Source organism: Mustela erminea, chromosome 6, assembly GCF_009829155.1.
Source record: "Mustela erminea isolate mMusErm1 chromosome 6, mMusErm1.Pri, whole genome shotgun sequence".
In the NCBI taxonomy this organism is placed as follows: domain Eukaryota; kingdom Metazoa; phylum Chordata; class Mammalia; order Carnivora; family Mustelidae; genus Mustela; species Mustela erminea.
In genome coordinates, this window is record NC_045619.1 from 41,564,455 (window position 1) to 41,581,603 (window position 17,149).

The 17,149-nt window shown below is 33.4% G+C and overlaps 1 protein-coding gene across 2 annotated transcripts in view; it reads right to left on the bottom strand.

The window, feature by feature from the left end:
* Window positions 1-17,149, bottom strand: part of ZDHHC17 (zinc finger DHHC-type palmitoyltransferase 17) — an 89,157-nt gene that overhangs the window by 12,940 nt on the left and 59,068 nt on the right. For both annotated transcript variants that reach the window (XM_032346934.1, XM_032346933.1), the window contains exons 9-11: window positions 10,943-11,085; window positions 9,130-9,230; window positions 668-792 (exon numbers count right to left, since the gene is read on the bottom strand). In XM_032346934.1, coding sequence (XP_032202825.1) covers window positions 668-792; window positions 9,130-9,230; window positions 10,943-11,085 — 369 coding nt within the window. The remainder of the gene's footprint in view (window positions 1-667; window positions 793-9,129; window positions 9,231-10,942; window positions 11,086-17,149) is intronic.

The window sequence follows — 17,149 nt, forward strand, 5'->3', positions numbered from 1 at the left end:
CCTATATAGGCTAGAAAAGGGGGGATTAGACCCTAAGAACCTATTACCGTTTTAGTCTACTGTGGACAGTAATAACTCATTAGTATTTGTTTTGTTTTTGGCGACTGGATAAAATAGCTCTTAACATAGTTTAACTGCCTCCAATCTAATTTAATTCTCTACTTACACAACACCTTTGGATAGTAAATTTGGTTTTCTAAAGTTCCTGGGCTTTAGATGAGGGGTGCCTTGAAATTTATATATATACATACACACACACATATATTTGTTATTAAACACACACGTAAATATATATATTATTGAAACACAGTATCTGAAATATCACCAGTTTACTGATCCTCCAGTTACACAGTCATTTAATAAACATTTACTGAATTCATACTATTTGCTGAGGGTTTTCAGAGATGTTTGAAATGCTGTAGTCATCCCTCAAAGCAATCATAACTCTTATAAAGGAGAGAAACATGGAATTTAAAAATGTCATGAAAGTGTGAGGACAGGCATTCAGGAGTACCAAGGGTGAGCAACAACCATGTATAATCTCAATTTGGTTTGAAACTTCTTTATGTTCTAAAAGATAGTTTCTTTCTTTGTATGCTAATATCTGGTATAAATCTGATAATTTGGCAATTAAATACATGTGACTAGTTAGATTCTATCTTGCTACCTTTTTCTTTTGTTCTTCTGTAGCTTTAATAATCCCTGGGTCTGATTTCCAAGATTTTCCAAAATTGTAGAAAAGTGCAACACTATTGGCAAGGAATGGAAGATGGATAAATAAAAAGTTGAGATGTGTCTGAAGTTAAGGAATCTAAAGAAGCAATGATAAATGAGTTACTATCATAGGTAAACTTATAATCTGTAAAATTTTATCACACACACACACACACACACACACAGAACACCTACCAAGAAAAAAATACAAGCTGATTTATTTATTATATCAAAATATATCTCTAAATTATATTCATAACTGAATATAAAAAGTAAAAATGTAATTTCTTTATAAACTTTAAACCATGTAGAATAAGCTTCCTGACACTTAAAAAGTCAGTAACACATTAAAAATTCAGTAATTACATTATTTTTAAATGATCATTATTTCTTCTCATCAAAAATGAAGGGATTTCTCATGTTCAAAGTTATAACATATTACTTTATATGCATTAAAGTCTTTATATATCTACCACTTAAGATATCACACCCAGTTATTTAAAAGACTGCTTTTAAATTCTCTTTATTGCCTTTTTTGAACACATTCAAACTGACCCTAATTTTAGAAAAGTATTCATAAACTTGCTTTAAACAGAAAGTTTCTATGTTTACATTTTTCCTAATTTCACCTAATGAAAATATAAGAAAGGTACTAGGCTTTATAAATATAAACGAGTAATCAAAAATTACTTAACACTAAGAAAAATAATGTTGCTAGAGCAACACACTTCTGAGGCACAAAATATCTGAAATACTCAAATACTATTTTCAAGATTTTATGCAGGTACAAGTATCAACAGCTAAAAATCTCTTGAGACTAAAGCTGGGTAAATGTACATGCAAAGAATATGGATCCTGGAATTTTTCAGGAGCAGGACCTTTATACACTGTAAGTTTTAAAAGGTGCTAACATGAAAATAGCTCAGGTTCTTAAAGCCTGGATTAAATTTGCAAGGGGGCTAAATAGCAGCTCAAGAGAGGACTACAGATTTAAAAGAGATAGGATATTCAAGAATTAAATATCAGATGAACTTACGGAATTTCTTTGCATGATCTTTAAAAGTAAAGAGATTAGATCTTTAAATGATAGTTAGAACTTAGCTTTAGTAATAAGTCACACCATTTAATTTTTAAATTTACATACAAAAATTTACAAACGCTCCACAAATGGCATGGTTGTTTTTATAAAGGTTTAAAACAACCCCTTTTTCCCCTATAAAATCAGAAAACACTAAAAAGTACAAAGGCAAAATCAATACCTCCACAACCCGGGACAATTCCTTTTATACTTGGTAGTCTGCATTTTTAATAATTGAGATTATAGTGTTTTTATGAACATCAGTAAAGCAAGTAACACCTATTAATCAACTAAATGGTTTCTAATCTACGTAAAAACTCTTTTCCCATGTTACAGATGACAAACCTGAGACAGAGGTTGACTAAATAGTCCAAAGTTGCAGAGTAAATTAAAGGTGGAGCTGGTATTAAAATCCAGGCTCTTTTTACCTGTGCTATTTGGCCTCTCCAAACGCACTCAGCAGAAGATACTCGGTCCTTAGATATCAGAACAATATCTTTGGGTAGAACATACTTAAGGCTTGATGTATATTTTTATAAGGTCAGATTATTTCCAGAAAGATACACCAATTTCAAATCCCACTAACATCACATACTGCTTGATTACATTTCCATCAGCTTCGAGCAAAGAAAAGAGTTGTCAATTTTAAAAGCAAAATAAACCTTATTTTATTGTCTTAATTTGTATTTGTTTTTCCATTTCAATAGTCCTCCAATTAAATAAAGAAGTATGTCATCAATGTTTTCATTTAGATGTTTATGGAATCTTTTTTCACACTTAACTCTTTCATCTACTTGGATGTTATTTTGATGCCTGCTGTGAACTGCAGCTCTGACTTACGGTAATAGCCAACAAAATAAAACAAAAACAGTAAACCAAATGAATCAACTGCAAAATACCAGCAACAACTTCAGAAAGGGGACTAGCCACACTACACCATAAAGTTCAACTGGAGATCAACAAAAGACAGCTCTGGTAAGGCAAGCTGCCTGGGGTAGCTCTTAATCCCACCTCCACTTGTGTAAGTAGCATAGAAAATGCAGATGAGAAGATAAAGTCAGAATTCTCATCAGTCCCACCTGGCCCCCTGCTGTGGACTGAATCTTGTCCCACCCCCAAGACCCCCCCACCCAAATTCATATGAAGCTCTAACCTCTAATGTGACTATTTCTGGAAATAGGGTTTCTAGGAGATAATTAAGGTTAAATGAGGTCATAAGGGTAGGGCCCTAATCCAACAGGACTGTGGCTGTATAAGATTTAAGAGGAAGAAAGAAATCTCTCTCTCTTCAGGCTGTGTGAGACACAGGGAGGAGGTGGCAGTTTGTAGGCCAGGAAAAGAATCCTCACCTTAACATAATCATGCTGGCATCCTTATCAAGAACTGTAAGAAAATCAATTTCTTTGTTTGCGCTAACCAGTCTATGTTACTTTGTAACAGCAAAGATCTAAACATCAAATTATTCTGCAACTTAAATAGAATTTTTATCAAAATTGCATTAGGCTTTCCACAGAACTTAAAAAAACTGATTCTAAAGAATCTAAACAAAAGAACAAAGTGCAAAAAAGCTAAAATATTCCTGAGAAACAAAAATCTGGAAAACCTGGCCTACCAGATATCATAATTTAAGACTAAAGCTTTAGTGGGAAGGTGGGGTAGGGGGAGGATGGAAGAAATAGGAGAAGGGGATCAAGAGTACACTTATCATGATGAGCATTGTGTAATATATAGAATTACTGAATCATATTGTACACCTCCAACTGATATAACATTGTATGTTATCTATACTGTGAGGAAGGAAGTTAGGAAATTAAGAAGTTAGGAAGGAAGGAAAGGAGAAAGCTATAGTAAGAACAGTACTGACACAAGCAAAGAGATCAATATACTGAATAGAGTACAGGAAAACTGATAAAATACCAAGGTTGATATTACAACTGAGTGAGGAAGGGTATACTGGAGCAATGAGTTCCCTAATAAGCAAAAAGACAAACACACACACACCCTCACATCATTCAGTATACACAGTAGTCAAATACACATGAATTAAGAAATAAATTAGATATCTTTAATGACTTCAGAAACACCTGCGGATGCACACACACTCACACAAATGATATACAGAATATTTACAGCGGTACTGCCAGAATTCACAGAAAGTAGTGACTGGATACCTGAAGATAGACACTAAAAAGCTTAGAGAATATTTTAAGAAAACTGGAGAAGATACACACAAAAAACTGAAGAAGTCCTAACAGTAAACTGCAGGAAAAAACACTTAAGAAGAAAATGTCTAAGAGAAGATGGTGAAAATGTTAATTTAGCAATGTTTTCATTTTTATATGTAATCATCCCAGCTTCCATCTTCAGTTTAAGCTTATTTAACTTAAAACCTGACTGAAAACTAATTTTTTTTTAGACATAAAATTTCTAATAGCCTATCATCAATATTTTTTCACTTACTACATCCTAAGTATAAGCCCACATCAAGTCTTAGATAAGCATTTTAATGGCTATTTTATCCCATACTACACAAAGCTAATTGATAACTATTCCCCATTCAGAATGGATACTTATGTTGTTTCCATTTTTTCCCCTATTATAAATAGTACTACGGCAAACAGTCTTGTAAATAAATTTTAGATCTTCTCTCTGATGATTTACTTATGAATAAGTGTGTTTTTTTAAACTTTCTAATTTTACCTTATTTTACATTAATTGAAAAGTTCAATCCTTTAAAAATCTTAAATCTGCTAGTTTGATAAATCTGGGGCATTTTAAGTAATAATCTTTTTTATATTTGTATATTATTCTTTCTCCTAAAGATAATTTCCTAAAGTTTTCCCCTAAAGAAACTTAGCAAAAATCCTTAAAACTACAAGAGTTGCCCAACACAACTTACACTTCTACATCCATCAAATCTTAATTTTAATGATATCATATGTACATATTCTTTGACAACCTATTCCTTTAAATTTTTGAGATACACAGGCCTGGGCTACTTTGCAGTATTTTGTAGTACAAAGCTGCACAATTCTGCTTTGCATAACATTGATCTGATTCATATTTGCAGTCTTGATTCGCCACTGCAACCTTAGATTTCGGATCACTGCCATTTTTAGTCTTTTGTGTAAGGTTAGCCTTTCAGTGATTAAACTTAAGTCCAAATGAATTGCATCCATCACATTTTATTAAATTTAGCATTTCTGATAAAGCCTATTTTACTCAATGCCTATATATATATTTTTCATTTTTTCCAAATCTCTCAATTTTAAAAATATCTAAGAACTGACATAGGAAGTAGCAACCCAGCGTTAGCATAATGATATTCTCAGTTTTTATTTAGATTACTGGCAAGTATTCTAAATCACTTTAACCTTCAAATTTACTTTTAATATCACCTATTATAAATATGCCCAAATTAGTTTTCCTTTATAAATCTGATTAAGTGTCTTTTTAAAGCTCTTTCTACATGTTGCTTTTCAGGAAGGTTTAAAAACTTAAAATTATGTTCAGAGTATAAAATAAGACAACTGAAGATACACTGTTATCAGATCAAAAAGCTGGGTAAGAATCTTGATAATTACCTATCTATGTGAATTTGGGCAAGACATAACAACTTCTCTGAACCTCAATGTTTCCATCTGTTAAAAAACAGGATTAGGGGGCGCCTGGGTGGTTCAGTGGGTTAAGCCGCCGCCTTCGGCTCAGGTCATGATCTCGGGGTCCTGGGATCGAGTCCCGCGTCAGGCTCTCTGCTCAGCAGGGAGCCTGCTTCCTCCTCTCTCTCTCTCTCTGCCTGCCTCTCTGCCTATTTGTGATCTCTCTCTGTCAAATAAATAATAAAATCTTAAAAAAAAAAAAAAAAAGAAAACAGGATTAGGATTAATGTGGTTTGTTTTCCTAATGGCAAAACTGCTTGGGAATTAAGTCAATCAATAGATCTGAAACAACTATAAAACCAAAAAACACTGAATAAATGTAAGGTATATATGAGATGACAATTATTTAATGAACAGTAGAAAAGACTAAGAACTTACTTGTTAGGACAAATAATTAGATCAATATAAAATTCATTACACTACAAAACACTTAAACTGGGTATCCTATTATGGGAAACTAAAATAAAATTTATACAGTTGATTCTCATGCCTACTTGCTAAAATTTATTTGTAACTCCAAAATCAATACTCATGGTGCTTTTACAGTCATACACAAATTATATGCAAAGTGGCAAAAAATATGAGTCACCCTATGTACACAGTGCCGGTTGAGCTGAACAAGGCAACAGTCTGCCTACTTGTTCCAGCTCTCGTACTGTAAACAAGTTATCTTTTCACCGTCGATTCTGTGCCACACTTTTTCCCTATTAGTGCTTTTTGTTGGCTATTCTGTTATTTAAAATGGCCTCCTACTCTAGTGCTGACGTGTTATCTAATGTTTTCCTAAACACAAGAGGGCTGTGATGCGCCTTACAGAGATAATAGGTGTGTTAGATACACTTTGTTTCAGGCATGGGTTATAATGCAGCTGGCTGTGAGTTCAATGTTAATCAATTAGTGATAAATATTAAACTTGATATTTATACAGAAACACATATAAAACCAAGGTTATGTACTGATGGCTGACAAAAACGTTGTGCCCAGAGAGTTGCCATTTATTTTTACCCTAGGAGCAACAGGTTTAGTATTTGCTGATTCAGTGTTTGCAGCAACTTCAGAGAACATAATTAGTGCATATGATGAAAATTGACTGTAACTCTATTTTTCACAACTGGTCAAATCAGTTTTAATTACATATGAGGAAAGTGGCAGAATCAACAGCAAAGAGGCTGAAGGTCAACAAGATAGATACTCGCTGAGAAGAGCTGCCATTTTTAAATCCATTATCTTAATCATTATCTTGTATCATGAACCTTATGACTCTTTCCTAACATCCTTTGTGCTTCCATTATAAATTATTCTGGGCTCTTTCTGTTCCCTTCTTATATAGGTATCCTGAGCACTTATCTCTGCCCTCAAAGTTTAATACTGAAAAAAGGAAAAACAAAAAAACCAGCTCTAAAATCACATAGGGCATGGAGATCTGGTTCTTTTATAACATAGAGAAGCATGAACTTTTTTTTTTTTTTAATAATGAGAATTTAAGTTATTTGTGATTTCATTCCACATTCCATGAGCAGCACACACATATACAAACATTCAAATAAAAGAAATCATAAATGTCACTTAAAACCTATGTGGACACAATGATCCAGTCATGCTTATTTAACATTTTTTACATGTCAGGTATGTCCTAATTTGAAAAATTAAATACATGCAATTTGTTCAGTGCATCTAAAAAATGAACTTTATGCCAATCTATTCTAAAGGTAGAATTATTCAAATAAGGTAAGTTAAATTGACTTGATTGGACTGACCTTCCTTTCAAAATCTACCTCTTACATTCTCAACTCCCTAGCTTTGGAAACTTGCATAGCTATTTTATTCTATCTCCAAATAAGGAAGAAAAAAAGGAAAAAACTCAAGTCAGACTATATAAAATGCTCTGGCATAAAGTTTTCATTATTTGTAATTTACTAATTTTTCTGCTTTTCTCCCCACTTATATGCATAATTAAGAGCAGATTATGAGAAGAGCAACAGTCTAAAATTATTTTGAGATGTGAATGTGACTTTTCTCATGATATAAAATTTACTGTCCAATTTAGGAAACAAAATGAGAAAATATGTCTGGAATACTAATGTCATTTCAGAGGTCAGTGCTTTTTGTAAATTTAAAATAGATGAGGTAACAAAAATAAGCACACCCGTTTTACCTAAATGTTCCAATGAGACAATTCTAATGTTTAATAAATCCTTGAAGAACAATTTTTATGTCAAAGCTTAGTACAAGGCAGAATTAGCTTATGAAAACTGCCACATGGAAATATTTCAAAAGATACTTATGCTAAGGAAATATTTTTTAAGCACTATACTTTCTTGAAAGTAATCATTTAACACTATAAAAATGTAAGAATGACAAGGCACAATTCTATGCCTCATCTCAAAATAAGCATTTTTATTTTTTAATACTTTGTTTTCATTTAAAACAAAACAAGACAATAAAAAGAACACAATGGTATAAAATGCAAGACTGTGAAGTAAAACTAGGTATTAATTAAAGTTATTCAGAACAGTCATAAGTCAACAAAAAAGGCATTCCATTTAAAAACCTATTTTATGTTTTTTATGGTAATGTTTTGAAAAGTGATTTATTAACAGACATTTGTGAAACATGTGCTTTTATTTTAATAAAACAGACTGTCTTACTGATTGAGCTTTTTCTACATAAAAATGTCAAAAGTTGACCTTGGTCATATTTCTTTGACATATACACATGCATACCACATGATTATAATTTCAACTTATTACTTTTTTAAAGCATACTACATTGAAATAATCAGCAAACATTTGAAGATACAGTACTACGTGCCTTTCATGATGCAAAAGAGAAAATTAACTGCTACCAACCACAAAATTTAAAAAGTTTAATATTTAGAGAAAACAGTTTGATACTGAAACATGAAAATCAGTTTAGTAAAAAAAAGGTTTCGAATAGGTGTTGTTGAATAAGATTGAAACAGACTAGCCCGTGTTTCCTTTTCCTTTTTGCCTTCCTTTTTTTTTTTTTTTTTTTTTAAAGTTTGTGTTTCTATCCCAGCCTTACCAGAGACTAGCTGTATAGATCTGGGCAAGGATAACAGCTTAACCTATTTAAGCCTAAATTTTCTCATCTATAAAATATGAAGATAAAAATATTAACATATAGGGGCACCTGAGTGGCTCAGTGGGTTAAAGCCTTTGCCTTTGGCTCAGGTCATGATCCCAGGGTCCTGGGATGGAGCCCCACATAGGGCTCTCTGCTCAGCAGGGAGCCTGCTTCCTCCTCTCTCTCTGCCTGCCTCTCTGTCTACTTGTGATCTCTGTCTGTCAAATAAACAAATAAAATCTTAAAAAAAAATTAACATATAGAATGTGTATTAAATACAGAGTATTTAAGAAAATGCCCTTTAAACACTCAATAAATAATAGCTATTGTTATTACTGATGTAGTCATTGAAAGCAGCTTTCAAAAGTGATCTCTAAAATTAAAAAAAAAATAAATTAAAAAAAAAAAAATAAAATAAAATATGAAACATTTGAAAACAATATTTACTTTGGTTCACACTTATTATTTCCCTAGAAATACTGTTTACTGCAGCAAATCATTAGTTGCTCAGTCCTAATGTTAAATTGTTATAACACATTCATTTAAATAACAAAAACTGCTTTAGATACGACCTTTATAACCAAAGGATATCATTCCAAAACCAGAAGAACCATGTTACATACATCCAGAATTTGGTTGCCAAATATATTCCAAGGGGCAATGCACTATGCATTGAATGATCAAAAAAGGATCTGCAAAATACAAGTTTTTAAAAAATTTGAGCTCATATTTTCTTATAAAATTAAGTAATAATTTAAATGAAAATTATACACATTTCACATAGTTTAATGGCTTCCTCTGGTTTAATCAAAACCCAGAAATCCAGGATGCTTAAATATCAAGAGCATTTTTCATGGTAATCAATAATAAATAAGTACACAGCTGAATCAGTCAGCAAGATTCTGAAGCTCCTAATTTGCCAAGAAATAGAATTATAGTTCTGTGTACTTTTCATCCTCAGAATTTCAGTCTATTCTTATTCTCTTAAATTAATAATTCACTTTAGTAATATTTAGTAATTATCATTTGGCATATTCTTCACCAAAGACAAATAATTTTGACAAATGAGTACAAAGTAGTCCTCCAGTTTTTATGTTTCATTATTTTTCCTTACCTATACACTCTTGTTAAGCGTTTAGTACAGCTTTTCAAGTAGAATGAACTGGTCAGTGTAATGGAATTGAAGGTCATTATGTACAGAATTTAGACTGGGGGGGATATGTGTATTAATGAATTATATTAAACATAAGCAGGATCAACTATCCATGTAGGCTAAGCAGGAAGTCTTCCTACTTACGGGATCCCTTGGCGCTCCTAGAAACACTAAACTAGAATTAAGCCTCTTCCTGACAGTTAACACGTTAGTGTATTACCAGCCATTCTCATTTCTGTGTGAATTATTTTCAGAACTCCTTTTTTTTTTTTTAATTCAGGTGAAAACAAAGTACTAAAGAAACAGAGGTACATAGAAAGTTCTAGATCATAGACAACTGCCTAGGTTTGCTGAATGGGCAACTTAATGAGATCTAAGGATAGGAAGAAAGGGAAAGATCACAATGTTCTAAAGAAAAATGAGGGAGGAAAAAACACAAAGGCTGAGTCTTACTGCATACGCTTTGACTCTCTCTACCTTAGTACTAAAATCAAACCTCCTTCTTGCATATTGCTTATGACCAAAGAAAATGTAATTCCTATGGAAAGGTAAGCTCAAGCATTATAATTACCTAGAAATATACAGGATGTACATTACAGTTAAAGTTGAACGAGCTTAAGTCTACTTCTACTGAAATGTTTTAAAATAGTATTTTAGCCTTAAAAATTATATGTTAAACTTTGAACAATGAAAGTACTTATAGAATTTCAACATTTCCATTTGTTTCCTATAGTTAAGGGTCTCTCATGGTTTATCTCGCTCTCTTGATTTCTGCCTATTCAGTTTTCCCTCCCTTCCCCTATCATCCTCTCTGCTGTTTCTTACATTCCACATATAAGTGAAACCATATGATACAGTCTTTCTCTGATTGACCTGGGGTTGCAGGAGGGGAGTTGGGGGTGGGGGTGAGGTAACTGGGTGATGGGCATTAAGGAGGACACGTGATGTGATGAACACTGGGTGTTACATGGAACTGATGAATTACTGAACTCTACATCTGAAAATAATGATGTACTATATGTTGGCAAAATGAATTTAAATTTAAAAAGATAAAAGAAAAAAAAGAATTTCAACATTAAAAAACTTGAGATTTCAAGTATGTCTGCCAAAATTCTTTAACATTAAATTAAAATGAAACATATTACATAAAGGCAGTGTTCTAAATATACAAAACATTAATTTTACATAGCAGGGTCCAAATTATATCCTCTCAGGCAGAGTTAAAAATAGAGTTAAAAACAACATACTTACTTTGAAAGAAATTGTACTGTAGCCCAAACGCCACCATACATTAGCCCTTTAATGAGCCAAGAATCAATATTTAGGTCTGCTATAAACCCAACCAGCCAAATAACTAGGAATGGAGTTCCTAGCATTACTTTCTGCCGAAATTCCTGTACAAAAAAATGAAAAACAAAAAACAAAAACCAGAAAGTTTGCATGTTTCAAGTAATCTAAATGTGAACCATTGTTATCTTTGTGTAAACATGCCAAAAGAGAGTGCAATTTATTCATTCAAATATACCTACTACGCACAGCTACTATTCAAGGTGCTAGTCTCAGTCTTCTATAGACAGGCATTAAACAGACAATTTAAAAGTACTTAAGTAAAATTGTGGAAAATGAGAATATAAGTTATAGGAGCAGATGTAAATATTAAGATACAGAAGACAGCAGTACCACCTGTCATCACGTGGATAAACTAGAAAATAGTTCATGATGATGATACCCCACTAACAAGGCCACTGATCACTAGAGAGAGAACCAGAATGACTTGATGTTTTAAGAGCTATATTAGGTTAAGAAACCTGAGAATCCTCAGTCTGAAGAAGATACTTTGAATGATATATACAAACAGTACGCTAAAACCTTAAAATGAGATAGACAATAAAATCAAATAATATACAGGGTCCCAGAGCCCAGAGAATGAAGATTATGAGCCCCTAAACACATATTAAAGTATAGTGCTTAATACTCTGGAGGTACTTCTGCTGCATTTTTGTACTGACCAGTTGTTACTAAGTCTATTTCTAAGTACAAGACCTATCTATATCTACTTCCTTATAACATCCATCAAAATTATATCTTCAGGGACGCCTGGGTGGCTCAGTTGGTTAAGCAGCTGCCTTTGGCTCAGGTCATGATCCCAGCGTCCTGGGATCAAGTCCCACATCGGGCTCCTTGCTCGGTGGGGAGCCTGCTTCTCCCTCTGCCTCTGCCTGCCATTCTGTATGCCTGTGCTCGCTCGCTCTCCCTCTCTCTCTCTCTCTCTGACAAATAAATAAAATCTTAAAAAACAAAATTATATCTTCAGAGCAACACAAAGTCAAGTGTATTGCCTCCTCCACACTGCAGCCCCTCACAGGCAGCTACCAAGTCTCTGGAGGTACCGTAAGTGACAGAACAATGTAAGATCTCCCAGCTATGATCTAACAAAGCTCAGAGTATAAACGTTACTATCCTCCCTATTTACCTTTCTGAAGGCTAAAATATTACACTTTTTTAGTGCCCCATTTATACTGCTGGCTTTCAGTGAAATAAATAGTTTTCATACAAATGGCAATGTCTTTCCCACCTTAGCTACTGTAAATAATTTTCTGAATGGTGCTTAATTTTAGCTTGAAAAATAATTAAACTTAACTTCAGAGTTTAATTTTATGCCGTAGTAAAATAATTAACCCTTCCAATCATTTTTTTTTAAGATTTTATTTATTTACTTGACAGAGAGAGATCACAGTTAAGCAGAGAGGCAGGCAGAGGCAGGGGGGGTGGTGTGAAGCAGTCTCCCTGCTGAGCAGAGAGCCCGATGTGGGGCTCGATCCCAGGACCCTGGCATCATGACCTGAGCCAAAGGCAGAGTCTTTAACCCACTGAGACACCCAGGCACCCCCCTTCCAATCTTTTTTTTTTTTTTCATCTCTAGTATGCATGGATTTTATATGAAGACATTAGAGAAGATTTCTAACTTGGAGGACAGAATGTATGGTAAAGGGTGGGAACTGGTGGGAGAGAAGGAAGATATGTCACTGGAGAAGTATTTTCTAAAATTATCTGTAATTTGCCTTGTTTTTAGTTAAGATGCTTGCTCTCCCTTAGCAACAGCCACATTTTTTTCATTATTAAAAATAAGGATACAATTTACATATAGTAGAATTCACCATCTTTTGGGCATAGTTCTCCGAGTTTTGATTAAAATACACTGTATGTCAGCATGAAAATCAAGACACAGAACAGTTCTAACAAGCCCTGAAATATCCTTTTGCTCCCAGTCCCAGCCTCTAACAAACACTAATCTCTACCCCTTTATTTTTTGCTTTGCAGCAATGTCTTACAAATGGAATCATACTGATGCAGTCTTTGAAGTCTGGCTTCTTTCACTTAGACAATGCATTTGACATTCACTCATGTATGTATCAGCCGTTTGTTCCTTTTTAATGCTGCCTACTATTCTATCATGGGATGTATCACAGTTTACTCATCTCCAGCTAAAGGACTAGAGTTGTTTACAAATGTGAAGACTGTGATTACATATATTTGCATATATGTTTTTGTTTGAACATGAACTCATTTCACTTGGATAAATATCTATGTGTGGGCTTCTGGAGTTTTGGTTTTTTCTTTAAAATGTTATTTAACATTTGTATATCTGATACCATAAAGATGTTTAAAAAAAAAAAGGTAATGGTGATGTGCTGCTTTTATAGATATGATAAATCTATTTTTTTCTTGAATTTTATTATGGGAATTTTTAAATATACGGTAAGTTTGAAAGAATTTTATAGTAATTTTCATTTCCCTAATGACTAATGATATTGAACAGCTTTTCCTGTGCTTATGTGCCATTTTTATATCTTTTTTGGTGAAATATGTCTTGTCTTTAACCCATTTTTCTAACTGGGTTGTTTGATTTCTTCACTGTTAAGTTGCAAAAAATTCTTTATACATTCTGGAAACTAGTCTTTTATTGGGATATATGGCTAGCAAATATTTTCTTCCAGTCTGTAGTCTATCTTTTCATCCTAATTAACAGAGTCTTTCATTGGACAAAAGTTTTTCATTCTAATGAAGTCTAATTGATCAGTTTTTACCTTCATGGATGATACTTTTCATGTCAAGTCTCTTGGTATAGTCCTAGATTCTGATTATTTTGTTTTTTCCTAAAAGTTTTAGTTTTACATTTAAGTCTGTGAACCATTTTGAGTTAACTTTTCTATACAGTATTAGTTTTGAGTAAAGGTTTTTTATTATTATTTTGCTTATGCATGTGCAAATGTTCCAACACCATTTGTTGAAAAGGTTGTTTCTCCTCCACTGAATTACTTTTGCACTTCTGTAAGTCAGTAGGCACTGATCTCTGTGGTTCTGTTGCTGGGCTCTCTATTCTGTTGCAGTGATCTAGGAATTTGCTCCTCCAACAATACCACACAGTCTTGATTACTGTAGCTACAGGGCTTATCTTAAAATTCCACATAATAATTTTTTTTCAAAACTGTTTTAGCTATTCTTGATCTATTGCCTTTCCATATAAATTTTAGATTAATCTTGGCTATAAAGACAAACAAATCTTACCAGAATTTTTATTTAATTACATTAAGTTTGTATAACATTTTGGGCACAACTGACATAGTTACTGTGCTGAGTCCACCACTTCATGAACATAGCATGTCTCTCCATTTATTTAGATCATCGTTTATTTCTTTCATTGACATTAAAAACATTTCAGTATACAAATAACTTTACATGTCTGGTTAGATTTACACCTAAGTATTCCAATTTTTTTGAGCAACTGTAAGTAATATTGTAGTAATTTTGGAGTCCATGTGTTTATTCCAAGTATATGGAAATAAAATAAAATGTCCTGTGACTTGCTAAACTCATTTATTAGTTCCAGGAGTTTATTTTATAGATTCCTTGGGATAGAGACAATTATGTTACCACCAAGAGGGACAATTTTATTATTTATTCCTTTCTAAACTATATGTCTTTTAATTTCCTTTTCTTGCTTTACTTTACTAGTTTCCCCCACTAAGTTGAACAGGAACAGTAAAAGGGAGATCTTTGCCTTATTCTTGACCTTAGGGAGAAATCACCCAGTCTTTCACCATTGTTAGTTGAAAGTTTTAGAAATGCTCTTTATAAAGTTCATGAAATTCTCTATTCCTATTTTTCTGAGAGTTTTATCATAAACGAACACTGATCTTTATCAAATGCTTTTTATGCATGGATATAATCATGATATTTTTCTTCTTTGTTAATAAGGTAGATTTCACTGAGTAATTCTGAATATTAAATGAGCCTTACATTGCTCTCATAAGCCCAGTTTGGTCATAGTGAGTAATTCCTTTTATGTAATGATTATTTCTATTTGTTAACATTTTGTTAAAGATTTTTAAGTATACAACTGACCCTTGAATAACACAGGGGTTGGAGTACCAACCCCCATGTAATCCAAAACCTGCATATAACTTTTGACTCCCCCAAAATTTAACTACTTATAGCCTACTATTTTGACTAGAAGCCTTATCAATAACATAAACAGTTGACTAAACATATTTTATGTTATATGTATTATATACTGTAGTCTTATAGCAAAACTAGAGGAAAGGAAATGTTATTAAGAAAATCATGAGGAAGAGAAAATATGTTACAATATTGTATTTACCAAGAAAAAAAAAAACCTGCATTAAGTGGACAGCACAGTTGAAACCTATGTTGTTCAAGGGTCAGCTATATATTCATGAGGATGTTTGTTTATGGTTCTTTGTTTAGTACTGTCTTTGTATGGTTTTGGTATCAGGGTAACACAGACTGTTTCCATTCTGTTACTTGCCTATGTAAGCAATTTGCCAATATTCTTACACATGAAGGGAGTTTCTTATAGACAGTATATAGTTGGATCATGCATTACAATACACAGAGCCAATAACTGTATTCTACTTGGTACGTTAGAATATTTTAATTTAGGGGCACCTGGTGACTCAGTCGATTAAGCGTCTGCCTTCGGCTCAGGTCATGATCTCAGGGTCCTGGGATCGAACCCCTGCTCAGTGGGGAGCCTGCTTCTCCCTCTCCCACTTGCCCTGCCTGTGTTCCCTCTCTTGCTGTATCTCTGTCAAATAAATAAATAAAATCTTTTAAAAAAAGAGAATATTTTAATTTAATGTGATTATTGACATGTTAGGGTTTAAGTCTATAATTTTACTTTTTGTTTTCTTATGTTTTTGTTTCTCTTTTTCCTGCCTTCTTGTAGGTAACTGGAAAGCTTTTCAGACTTCTTTTCAGAATTTATAATATTTTCCAGTTTATCCTTCTGTATAGCTTTTTTTAGTGGTTACTCTGTTATATAAACATAACTTATCACACTGGTGTCATCATTTTACAAGTTCAAAAGAAGTGTGGAAATCTTACCTGCCTTTATGTCCCTCCACCCTCCCCTGCTAATTTTACAAATTGCTTCACATATATACCTACATTTAGAAACACATCAAACAATATTATAATTTTGCCCCAACTGCCAAGCATAATTTGGAAGGAATAAGATGAGATGTCTACTACATTTATGCATAATTTCGTTTACTATGATCTTATCAAGAATTTTTCTTTTATCATTTCCTTTCTGTTTAGAGAACATTTCTTAAACATTCTTTTAGGGTAGGTCTGCTGGCAACAAATTCTCTTAATTTTCCTTTATCTGAGGATATATGGATTTCTCATTTATTCCTTTTTCCTTTTTTTTTCATTTGACAGAGATCACAAGTAGGCGGGGTGGGGTGGGGCGGGGTGGGAAGGAGTGGAGGCAGGCTCCCTGTTGAGCAGAGAGCCTGATGCAGGGCTCGATCCCAGGACCCTGGGATCATGACCTGAGTGGAAGGCAGAGGCTTTAACCCACTGAGCCACCCAGGCACCCCTCTCCTTTATTCTTGAAAAGTATTTTTATACTGGGTTGACAGTTCTTTCCATTCAGTACTTGGAAAATGTGCCAGTTTCTTCTGGCTTCTATGGCTTCTCATAAGAAATCCATTGTCATTTGAACTGCTTCACTCCTATTAGTAAGGAGACTTAAAGAATTTTATTGTTTGGTTTTGGTTTCCAGAAGTTTGACTATGATGTGTGGAGGCAGGATTTCTTTGAGTTTATTCTGTTTAGGGTATATTCCACTTCCTAATCTGTAGGTTGGTCTTTTGTCAAACTTGGGGATTTTGTGGGCCACTGTATCTTTTGTGTACTTTCTTAGCTCCACCATCTTTCTTTTTCTGGGACCCTAATCATATCAATGTTAGATAATCTGTTATAACCATAGGCCCCTTAGGCTCTGTTCATTTTTTTTTTTTCAATTTATTTCCTTTTGTTCTTTAGAATGTCTAATTTTTATTGTTCTATCTTCAGGGTGATTGATTCTTTCCTCTGTGCCCTCTATTCTGCTGTTGAGCCCATTAACTCAGTTTGTTAAATATTGTT